Source organism: Plodia interpunctella, chromosome 20 (assembly GCF_027563975.2).
Source record: "Plodia interpunctella isolate USDA-ARS_2022_Savannah chromosome 20, ilPloInte3.2, whole genome shotgun sequence".
Lineage (NCBI taxonomy): Eukaryota > Metazoa > Arthropoda > Insecta > Lepidoptera > Pyralidae > Plodia > Plodia interpunctella.
In genome coordinates this window covers 140,994-152,578 of record NC_071313.1, presented here as the reverse complement: position 1 = coordinate 152,578, position 11,585 = coordinate 140,994, and the positions used below count along the sequence as shown (strand labels likewise).

The following is an 11,585-nucleotide window of genomic DNA, read 5'->3' as shown; positions in this document are numbered from 1 at the left end:
CGGATACTGTTGAAGGTACAGATGTATAATTCATTATAGTTTTCTTTATAGCAAAGTCGGGACGGCTAGTAGAAGAGTCTGAATACAAATTACAAACAATATTTTCGTCAAATAAAAAGTAAGTTATAGGAATCATTAACTGTTGGTACTTCCCATTTGAGAATAAATTAAAGGTTACAAATACAAAGTAAGTACAGATGGGAGAAAAATTCTTTTTTGAGTACCATATTCAATGTAAATACATTAAACAGGTTATGACTCCGATATTGTCTTCAATATCGGAGTCATCATGGATATTTTACATCAATTCCCTGACATTCATTTCAATTCAGATGGAGATGGTCTAGCTGATGAAATGCAACACATAATCTTATCAAAAGCCATATTTTAGAGACTGGAGAAGATTAATAACGTGATATGAAGTTCAAGCTAAAAACTAAATGCAATAAATAGCCAAATGAAATAATTTCTTTGGGGTTATTACGTCATCTAGGGTTTGCAAGCCTAGTAATGACTTCTATTAGTGGTTCAAAATTACGAAATTTGGTAGAATAAAGCCTGGGATGATACATAGGCCACTTTTTATCCCGAAATTCCCATGGGAGTGGAGCTAGGCCTGTCACTGTCAATAGTAAAAATTGATTTTTTAAATGTGTTTATGTTAGGCACAAAATCATGTAAAATATACTGAACAGGTTTTGATACAATTTGGTAGACTGATAGTACATATCCCGGACAGCATATATGGTATTTTTGTTTCAGAAAACCTTCGGAACGGGAACCCCAGGGCTCTACCAGTTTATTAAAAACTCGAATATTTATAAATATTTATTTATCCCACTATCCAATGCAGTGATTCACCAAACCACAGATTTTAATTTAAAATAATAGTGAGTATTACTGCGAATTTATCTCACCAGAGTGCAGCACTCTATGATAGGTAAACAAAAGCATTGCCGGTTTATTTTACAGTACTTTATTTAATCCTTTCATTATGGAAGCATTCGTTTGTGAAAATATACAACACTGTAGCATATTCGGGTGCCGAAATACTGGTACAATTATTGAAATGTTCAATAGCCAATGTTATATCATCGTCTGTTTTCAAGGGTAGTTTTGTGTCTATGGTAGATGATACTAGTCTCCGGAATAGGTTCCAATTCGTTTTGTGGCTGTGTAATCTACATGGGCTTTGATTTTAAATCACTTCCTTTTTGAGAGTCACTATAACTGGTGTGTAATCCGATGATAGGTCGAGACATGATTCTGCAGTTATGTAGCTTTCAGGGATTCCTTTTGCCACGCAGAAGTCAACCATATCGGGATGGCGTTTCTTATCTGTAGGCCAGTATGTAGGTTTCCCGGAAGAGACAATGCTTAGATTTAGCACTCGGCTTGCGAGCAATAACTGTCGTTCCTTAGGTGTTGTGACTCGTGATCCCCAATCTATATGCTTGGCATTGTAGTCTCCACCAGCTATAAACCTATTTCCAAGTGTTTCAAAGAAGTCAATGTAGTCTTTCTCTTTTAACTTATGTTTTGGTGGACTATACAGTGCTGATATTGTTAAAGGTCCAATGATGTCTTCGATCACTATATTTGTTGCCTGTATTTTATCTGTACAATACGGTTGAGTGATATGGTGCCGGATATTTGTCCGGATAAGTATCCCGGATCCAGCATGTGTAGTTCCATCTGGGTGCTTTGTGTAATAAAATTTATAATTCGGTATTATGATGTGACTTTTGCTGTAAAGTGCGTTTCAGATATAATAAGTATGTCCACACTGTTTTCTTGTAAGAATGTTTTAACTTCAAGAGTATGTTTTAGCAGCCCATTGGCATCCCAGATGACTATTTTTAAGTAGGTGAATGTGAGAGCCTGTTCGTGCAGAACTTAGGTGAAAAAAGATAGAAAAAAAAAGCATCTAGTTTGACATTGATGGATGACATTATTGACCTTTCACCTTTATCATCAGTCTGTCAGTCAACTCAACGCAAGTAAAGCATACGATAATGCGAAATTAATTTTAAGAGATTTAACACTTTACAAAAACAAATTACCGATATTCGAGGAAATCATCACACTGTGTTTTACAAACAGGCAGGATGTTCTCCAAAGCCTACAAACTAAAATCGAACAGCACTCTAAAAAATTCCGAAAAGTAAGGTAGATTTTTCTCGTAGTGTCGTGTCGTATTTGTGTAAATTAAAATATAATCATTTGTTTTCTGCAGGAAACATCTTGCTCTACGAATACAGGATGAGTTCTCTAATCTCTCTGAGGAAAAAGTCAAAGAGTTGGTGACAGTAAAGTCGAGTGCGATTTGCGTGAAGTTGGCTCTTCATTCGGGGGACATGGTAGCAGTGTATACAGTAGACGGAGTGCCGGTGCTGATTGAGACGGCAGAGCAGCTCGTGCCGACCGTGTGTGCTCTGTGGAAGGTGCCAGACATGGTGCCTACCATAACCGTCCATTCGCCGGTGGTGCCAAAGGTTCCAAATTTTTCAAGTTCTAAATTGTTTCTGATTAGACCTATGTAAGAGGATTTTTCCTAACGTACGATTAGTATTTCCTGATCAAAAAATATAACTATATTTGCAGTGTATTGAATCATAAGTTGACATAAAAAACAGTACCTACCTAGGTAGTAATATTAACTAAAAATCCACTAATATGCAGTTAGGTATAGTATATATATAATAAACTACATTTTTTTCCATTGCAATATGAAATAGAATGGTCAAGATTGGTTGATTTACACCCAGTGGTACAGCCAAGAGGATACAGCATATTAATTTATTTTCTACTCTTTGAGAGAGTAGATTTAGTAGAGTGTTTTATCCCTGACTTAAAACAAAATGTTTCTCTTAGGTACTTGGTGGTGCCTCAGTGTACTTGCCTGGAGTGACAATACCAGCAGGTGGGGTTGGCTTTCCTCAGTTTGGTAAAGGTGCCATAGTAGCTGCAAACACGACAGACAACGCTGCAGCAGCCATCGTGGGCCGAGCTGTCATGTCAAGTGGAGATATGCTGCTGAGAGCTGCGTGAGTTTACTTGTTACTACTTTACACCTAAAATACATGTATTATAAAAAAAACTATGTCTACATGAGAAGCTAAAACTTTGTAACAATTAGATGGAATATAAAAGAATTTTTGGTGCATATTAGATAGAATGCAGCCAACATTTGTAAACATTGAAAGAAATCCCTTCCATGGCTCACACCTTATGGCTGTTTCCAATATGATTCCAGAGGCACGTGTTTAGAAGCTATTCAAGTGCTTGGAGACCATCTGTGCAGAGACCACAAGATGGGCAAGATTGAGAGGCCCAAGCTTGGTCTGCCTTCATATGGAAACAGAGAACCTGCCATTGATCTTGCTGCAGATATAAACCAGGTAATTTATTCTGTTACCACTAGATTAATAAATACAGAAATAAGAAGTGGTAAAAAGTTTGCAGATGCAGAGACATTATAAGTGCCCAAATAGAACTTATAATACAAACACTTCCAATTTCCTGCAGAGAAGTGCAGGTTAGGTCGAAGACTTCAACCTAAACATATAAGTGATGGGAAGAGAAAAAAATATGTATAATATATTTTCTCTCACCAAAATCCCACTCCTGGGCCAGGCACCCCCGCAACTTCTTCCTCGCATTCCTGTGATCTCTGCCATTTCTTGTCGAATCTTTCAACAATCTCATCCCAGGCCTTCCACTTTTCCTGGGTAAAATAAATTAGATTTTTTTATTCATTTAAATGTGTTGAATTTCTACATGCAATGTAGAATCTCCTCTATTCACCTGTTGTCTACTTATAATCTGGCTGATTTTGAACATTCCTACCATACTTTTTAATTAACTTTAGAAAGAAGCACAAATTACAATATGTTTGAAATCAGATTTCATTTCAGCTGAGCATGAAAGAAGAATGGCCAAGCCTGGGCAAAAGAGCCCCAGAACCTGCCCCAGCTCCTGTGGCTAACGAGCCCAAAGTTATTTTGGAGACACCGCGGCCCGAAACCCCAGTGGAAGACGATGCCGACGAAACTATAGTCACAGGTAAGTTAATATTAATAAAGTTTTGTGACCATTTAAAAATTGTCCTCCCACTATAGTTGTAAAGTCTGACGATTATGTGGATGACAATAATGTTTGGCCCAAGCATGGTGCAGTATCCTCATAACATATGTAATTGGTTTATGATATTATTACGTACGTGTTGTACATCTAGCTTTTTATTTTATAAATATGTGTATATTTTGTGTGACAATTTTCAATAATTTTATTGGAAATTCAACTTTTATTTTATTTTTTCATTCAAATTTTGACATTTTTAATAATGATGTAAATTCGTCCTCCTAATTTTTAATATATGTATAAGACCTATATTTGTTAATTGACGTCCTTGGCGAAAAGGCTGCGGTGAAGTTTGTTGCGCCGCTTCTTCTTCACCTGCGCTTTGGAAGCCGGCAGTAGACTTAGTTTAAGTAATTTTTGACGTCAATAAGTGATGTATATCATCCTAAATTGAATAAAGAATTTTGAATTTGAATTTGAATTTGAGTTAAATTTCTCATCAGTTTTGAGGTAAAATAAAACACAGACAACTGTCTAATTCAGACAACTTGATAATTGGGTTTCAGAGGACCGTTGGGTTCGATTGCTTAATGTCTGTGGAAGCAACTGGAAAATGCTCAGATAACAGAAAAAATCTAAGTAATATTAATAGAGTGGTTTTCCATCCTCCTTTCACACACTTGAATTTAATATAAGTGTAGGTTTCTTTATCATGTCTTCCTTCTTTGAATTATTATTCAAATTTATTGAAAGGTTATTCTGGTAAGAACAATTTGTATTAATGTACCACTGCTGAGAAGAAATAAATGTCCAGTAGAGTTACGCGCAGGTGTTGTTGCAGAGTCGCCCGTGGAAGAGGACGGTGCCCCCGCAGACATGGACGCGCTGCTGCGCTGGAGCCTGCTGTGCTTCCTCAAGCTGGACGGCAAGACTGTGGAGTTGCCGCTCAAAACCAACCTGCTATACAAGTCAGAACTTTACTTCTTCTTCCTGTCAACACTAGTTTTTAAATGGTTTTTGTTATACACGTCACACATGCTTTTAACTTCATTTGAAAATAATAATGAGATGAAAAAAATTTGGAATCGAGTGGTATTGAACCCACGCTCCGTCTTTCCGGGCACTGTTTGGGATAGACGGGGCGTGGGTTCGATTCTCGCTCGATTCCCGATTTTTTTATCTCATTATTATTTTCAATATATGTAGTTTCCACCAGCCACGGCTTTACCAGAATAACTAGAACTTTAGTTATCTATTGTCTGAGCCTGCTACTGTTTTTACATATTTTGTTTATATAATGAAAAGTTTTGAATTATTAAACGCGACTACATGTCACTAGATGGCGGTAGATAGTTCTAAAAGTAATGTCAGGTGCCTTTAGACAGCTTGAATTAATCTGATACCAGTGTTACCAATAACCATTCTGTCCGTCTGTCATAAAAACTAAACGGAGAAAAATATCTATTAATTTATTAGTAAACCAGAACAGCTAAAAAGTCTATCCTATTCGTACAAATGAATGGAAGAAAATATTTAATCCTTTGTATATATTTGTGCTGTTCGTTAATCCTATCCTATTAAACGGACAGAAAAAACTTGAGGAACTTAGTTGGCCTGTCAACGAGAGTAAATAGTTGTATCATATTGAGTAAGAGTGAGGTGATTAATGATCATTAAAACCGATATAAAATTTTTGTCTATTCGATATCCACGTATGATAAAAAAGATGCTAAGGGCATTTGTCCACCGCCGCCGTCACCGGACCGTCACCGAGAACGAAATTATTTCGGGCCGAGTTTAATATAATGTAACGGCGATCGTTTGTCCATCGCGACCAATTCGTGTACGGTTGTGTGTGAACAAGTTCATACGTGTTTTGTGCACTTTATCCAGCAATTTATTTTAAGTTCATATGTGTTTTGTATTGCCGTCGCATCGACCCGTCTTAATCTCGGGCCGCGTTCTAGCGGTCACGCCGATCTACTCGCAATTTCGACGGCCGGGATGACGGCGCTCGGGTGACGGATGTGCGGAGGACACGCGGCTAAATAAATGTACTCGTATGTACCTCGGCGCCGTCATCTCGTTCTCGGTGACGTGGCGGTGGACAAACGCCCTAAGGCTGGTTTAAATTATGTACGGCATATTTGCTGGATAAAGTGCACCAAGCGTGTCACAAGTCAAGCGTGTTTAAATAAATTATAATTAAAATTATTTTACTTTTGGTCTAATTAATTTTAGAAACTACCTGATGCCGCTGTGTCCGCCGGACCGCCCGCTGGACGTCAAGAAGTCGAGTTACAAGAAAATGAGCAAATTCATGGAGGCTATGCAAGAGGTAATTTACATCAGGTCGGATTTACGTCTTCACACTTAAGCTTTGCAGATTGTGGCTTCATTATAGACGTAGCGCGCTGTAATAATATATATTGTACCTGTTATCATAGTACGTATGTTGGACATTGTTCATTATTCGTCAAAAATGTATTACCAATAATAATATGGAAACTAAACTGGAGCCAGAGGCATCCGCCGTATCCGAAAGGAAATGCCTGATAACGAGCGATGTGATCTGTTCAAGGAAGGCCTGGTGGAAGTCCGCGAGATCGACCGAGGCGTGTCCGCGCTGGCCGGCGTCCGCCTCGCGCACCCGCGCCTGCGCGCCTTCCGAGCGCCGGCGACACTGCGCATGCGCGCGTGTCCGCTGTCTCGCGACTATGTGCCGCCGGCCGTCACTGACCTACACTGCGTCACCGCGGCGGTGGCGCCGCTGTTGTCCGACCACAAGTGAGTTGATGTTACAAATATTCCGTCATTTTGATATGCAATGATTCAAAATTCAAACATTGTTCTCAGAAAAGGCACTCCGCTTTCGTCAGCAACAGTACGCAATGAGTTAACAGAATACGTCAAGTCCAGACAACTGAACTCCACGCAAAACAAGGGGGCAGTGATGCTGGACGCTACACTCGCTAAAATACTCGGTAAACAAGAACAGGTACGTACTAATTAAGACATGAAATAGCATTTTTTTATTAAGCATAAAGTAGTAAACGTCACTCATGACGTTTTACAAATGACATTAAATAAGGCAATAAATATTTACAGGAGTGCGTGAAATGGGACGCTCTAATGTCAGGCGTGTTGGGTCGCATGACCGCCGCCACCGAGATGCAGTTTGCGGACGGCACTGTCAAATTAGTCAAAACCAAACTGGAACCCATCACTATGACCACAGTTACTAGGAGCGGGAATAAAAAGGTAAAGTAGCAAACGCATAGCGCGTTTTAATGATGAACGTAGTTTTAATTAATTCAATGAACTTTTGTCGTTAAAAGAACAGTTTACTGTACCAACGCACCAACGAAGCACCTGTGTGTCCGACACACGTACTGATGTATACCCGTCGCAGGTGACGCTGGTGTCGAACCTGGAGCAGTTCGGGTTCGAGCTGCGCGCGCTGGCGGCCGCGAGCCAGGCGCGCGCGGCGGCCGCGTGCGGCGTCACGCGCGCGCGCCAGCTCATGCTGCAGGGGGACCAGGTCCGCACGAACTATACTATTCTTATGTTTTGTAATTTCATGTTTTGCTAATTCATTAAAAAACAGTTTTCTATTCTTTATAGATAGACTACATACACGACTTATTATATTAGCTTTATTATACACAATTTTTTCCAGTGATTCATATAGTTTCATAACACTGCAGGTGTAATAGATATATTTTATCGTACCATAAGGTGTGTATTTATTTATTGTGAGGAAACCACCAGGCTTAACCAGCAAAGTCGAACTTTAATTCTTGTATGGTATCTTTAGTGGTATTAAAATATAGCTTATAACTATTCAACATAAAGCTGCAATATGAGCACCAAGAACAATCAGCAATAAAGTCCAATCATACCAAAGCTATTTACCTACCAGATATCTAATCAATTTTCTTGACTTACAGACCCACTTTGTGGCGAAACTGCTGTGCGAGACATATGGACTCCCCAAGAAGTTTGTGGAGGGAGCCGATAAGGCCCTTAATAAGAAAAAGTAATGTTAATCCTAAGAACTGAAATCTAATTTCAAACCATGTGATAAGACTGTGTGATCTAAAATAAAACTCTTACTATGTTTATGTTTCTTTATTGATTAAATCCTAACTTTATTCCACATATAAGTTCTATATAAAAGTATTATATGTATATATTGATTTAAATCTATATTTTAATAAATCCAAAAAACAATCTAACATTATTAAAGGAAGACACACAAGACTAAAATTTGATCATTGATCACAATTACAATATTATTCACATCATAAAAGGCAATAAAATTTCATTATTTATGTACATTAGTATACTTATGTGAGCAAAAACAAAAATATTGAATACAGTATATATTTCCTGCACATAAGCATACAATCATATATTTTTCCTATTCTAGGGTTAGGGTGGGTAGTTGTCCGTATTTTCAACTTATTTAAAAGTTCAGCACAAAATATCAAGTTTATAAAAATTAAGTATCTGCCAGAATACTTTTCAAATAAATCAAAGGAACATCAATATCTCTAAAAACCTAAGAACTAAAGACTTACATGTATTTGTATGATAGAGAAATCCACAACCAAGACACAAAATAGGTAAGTAATTTTAAGAAATTACTTTAACACACCATTGAATGGAGATCAGTATAAAAACTAAATTAAATTACACACTAATTTTCCCAGTGAAACTTTACTGAAACAACACATTTCAATTGCCACTTAATTATTTCCCACTCTATTTTACACTTTAGTGGAAGTTTTAAATTTGAATGGTGTTTTGAATGGTAGCAGAGACTTCCTCTTAGGTTTCTTCACTTCAGGAGGGGCCTTAGGTGTCTGCATCAGGGACTGGCGCATGCTAGAACGGGTGCGGTCACACACATTGCCTTCACTGCCCTTACTGATACCTGAGTCGATACTCCACTGGCTTCGCAAGGACATGACAGAACATTTTGAAGTATTTGAGCTCTTAGATGTCAAGCTTGCTTTAGATGGAGTCTTCCTAATGCTCCCCTGGCTCATATTGGTGATGTCTCCAAAGATGTTCTTGCTTGTTTTCGCCTGTTTTGATGGCGAAGAGTGATTCCAGTTCAAGGCAGCTCTTTTTTCAGTGGTGATCTTCTCAAGATCCAAATACTTGAACTTGCTGATGTCTTTCACTTCTCTAGGCTTCTGATACCCCTCATTATCTAAGTTTTCCAACTCATAAAATGTTAGAGTGACACTATCATCACTTTCCACAAAGGGATTGACAGATGTAAAGTGCACTTTCTTTGATGAGACATCAGGAAAGATGTTACGACGTGGCATGTTGTCTTTAGTGAACTTTGTGGCTGTTATTATGACACTCCCGTCCCCTGCATCTGCTGACAATGAGCTGTCCAGGTCTTCATAAGCATAGCTCTTCCTGCGAGGTCTGGCGCGCGTTGAACTGGTGCGCCGCCGCCGCCGTGACATCCTCTCATCTCCAACCTGAGACAACATTGGTGGCAAAGTGATCCCGTTGCTCACACCTCCGTCTACATCTAAAGACTCATTCAATGGGATTATCTTGGTGTTGGGACTGTTCAGTATCTCCTTGGCCACCAGATCTCGCTCCCTCTGGTTCAGTGACTCCTCTCTCTGTCTCAATGCCACCAGGCAGGACATCCATTGCTGACTCAAAGTCTCCTCTGATACTTGTTTGGGACATGTATACCTCTGCACACATTCAGAGTAAGGTCTTCTGCTTCGAGGAACAAATCCTGGTAGTTCTAATGCCAGAGCAGCCAGTGTTGGAGACAGGGAGTGATTAGACAAGTCAAAATCATCACTCTTATTCAACTTGTGCTTGGGACTGACATTGCAGTAAATGGGGCTGTCGACAATGGTCACAGGCTTCCTAGGTAGTGGCTTCACAGTCTTAGACAGTTCTACAGCCTTCTCAGAGTCACACTTATTTGCCTCAGAAACAATGTCTTTGTTATCTGCACTAATAAGTATATCTTTGAGTGGCTTCGCTTCAGACAATTGTTCGATGTTGCTGAGAACTGTAGGATGGTAGAGGATGACGTCAGGGCGCAAATTGTAATTTTTATCGTCTGTGAGGAATCTGATGATATCCTGGAGGTCATCACTGTAGTGAAACTCCTTGATTCGATTCTCGCCAGTGCCAGTACGGTAGCAAAAAGCGTGTAGTACATAGCCTATTTGTCTGGTCAAATTGCTGTTGGTCGTAGAGGTCAGATCGAAACAGTTCACACGAAACTCCCCACTCTCGCTCACGAAAATAGAATCCGTCGTGATACATTTCTGTAATATTGCGAATCGCAGATCTTCAACTTGTTTGCACAGCCTTGCTAGCTCGAACAGCAGCCGCCACAGAAAGCTCTCCGCGAAGTAGAGGTCCTCAGCACAAGTCACCAGCAGCTCTCGCGCACTGCGCCAACTGCTGTACTCCACGACAAAATACAGCGTCCTCGACGGACCGTGAAGTATGGTGTCGAAGTACCGTAACGAGCAATCCGATATCACTTTGTTTATTGTTTTCACGTCGGTTACGATGTCCTGTATTTGCGAGTCAGAGTACGCGGAGCAATTGTACGCCTTCCACGCAAATATGTTGTTGGTGACCTTGTGTCGCACTTTGTAGAACGTACCACCGCAAAATACGTCTAAAACTTGATAATCTTTCAACTTTTCCGTCATCTTGCTGTTATTTTCTGGTATTTATTAAACTATTACATTTTGCAACCGAAACAAAGCACCGGATGACTTTTGAATGAAACGACGGTTATTTCAATAGGGCTGGCGATTAAAGTTTTAAATAGATATCGACTAAGTCGATGACTTGTTTAAAAAATAAAAACAGCCTGAACAATATATATGCATCTGAACATTATTTTTAATTTATACTTAGCTCTGCATTAAATTTGTAGTGTAACTGCACCCCGCGGTTAATCATTCGTTGTATTTGTTCGGTATTTCTAGTTATTTAAACGTTGTAATTATTACACATACGTACGTTTTTAATTGTATGCAGTACTAAACTATGAGACTTTTTGACCAAATCCTACGGAAATCACGTACTTTCGGGATAGAAAGTTTGAACAAAATATACAAACTGATACAAAGTTTCACAAAAATTTGCAACTTTTGAATGAATAGACGCGAACTTTACTTTTTTTTTTAAATATCTCGCCCAAATGACATACCGACAAACTTTTGCTAAATTTTAATGGGAAAACTTACGTCTTTCGTTTTAATGTATAATGGTATTTCATTACGCTAATCCTGCTCAACGTTTACAAATGCTTGTCAGATTTTATTTTAACACAGTTGTATACATAATATATTTCGATTTATATTTTGTAAAAAAAAAACTAAAATACTTCTTATTTTTGTTGAGGAATTAAGTTATTCAGGATAAATTTAAATACGTAGCTGATTATATCCTAAAGATTACTGATGTATGAATCCCACAGAATATCA

The 11,585-nt window shown here is 38.8% G+C and overlaps 2 protein-coding genes and 1 long non-coding RNA gene across 4 annotated transcripts; 1 reads left to right on the top strand and 2 right to left on the bottom strand.

Annotated features, from left to right (window-relative positions):
* Positions 1–1,966: 1,966 nt before the first annotated feature.
* eIF2D (eukaryotic translation initiation factor 2D) lies at positions 1,967–8,207 on the top strand. Of its 2 annotated transcripts, XM_053760663.1 has the most exons (12): positions 1,967–2,164; positions 2,237–2,495; positions 2,875–3,047; positions 3,257–3,401; positions 3,918–4,065; positions 4,925–5,051; positions 6,325–6,421; positions 6,665–6,870; positions 6,940–7,081; positions 7,192–7,344; positions 7,496–7,624; positions 8,034–8,207. In XM_053760663.1, exons 1-12 carry the CDS (start codon positions 2,109–2,111, stop codon positions 8,124–8,126), a joined length of 1,728 nt encoding a protein of 575 aa, XP_053616638.1. In that variant the 5' UTR covers positions 1,967–2,108; the 3' UTR covers positions 8,127–8,207. The 2 variants fall into 2 exon arrangements, with proteins under 2 accessions (XP_053616638.1, XP_053616639.1); XM_053760664.1 differs by lacking the exon at positions 7,496–7,624.
* On the bottom strand, positions 2,683–4,994 carry LOC128678834 (uncharacterized). The gene is made up of 3 exons (XR_008405690.2): positions 4,871–4,994; positions 3,615–3,727; positions 2,683–3,074 (listed from the first exon to the last, which is right to left on the bottom strand). It is a non-coding gene; the product is annotated as an uncharacterized LOC128678834 (long non-coding RNA).
* LOC128678831 (uncharacterized) lies at positions 8,200–11,258 on the bottom strand. The gene has a single exon (XM_053760662.1). It carries the CDS (start codon positions 10,800–10,802, stop codon positions 8,856–8,858), a length of 1,947 nt encoding a protein of 648 aa, XP_053616637.1. The 5' UTR covers positions 10,803–11,258; the 3' UTR covers positions 8,200–8,855.
* Positions 11,259–11,585: the final 327 nt, after the last annotated feature.

Bases quoted from the DNA above. Each gene is read 5' to 3' on its own strand.
- eIF2D (XM_053760663.1), top strand. From the start codon at position 2,109: ATGTTCTCCAAAGCCTACAAACTAAAATCGAACAGCACTCTAAAAAAT. The intron at 2,165-2,236 runs GTAAGGTAGATT...TGTTTTCTGCAG, and splicing joins ACTCTAAAAAATTCCGAAAA to GAAACATCTTGCTCTACGAA. The intron at 7,082-7,191 runs GTACGTACTAAT...AAATATTTACAG, and splicing joins TACTCGGTAAACAAGAACAG to GAGTGCGTGAAATGGGACGC.
- LOC128678831 (XM_053760662.1), bottom strand. From the start codon at position 10,802: ATGACGGAAAAGTTGAAAGATTATCAAGTTTTAGACGTATTTTGCGGT.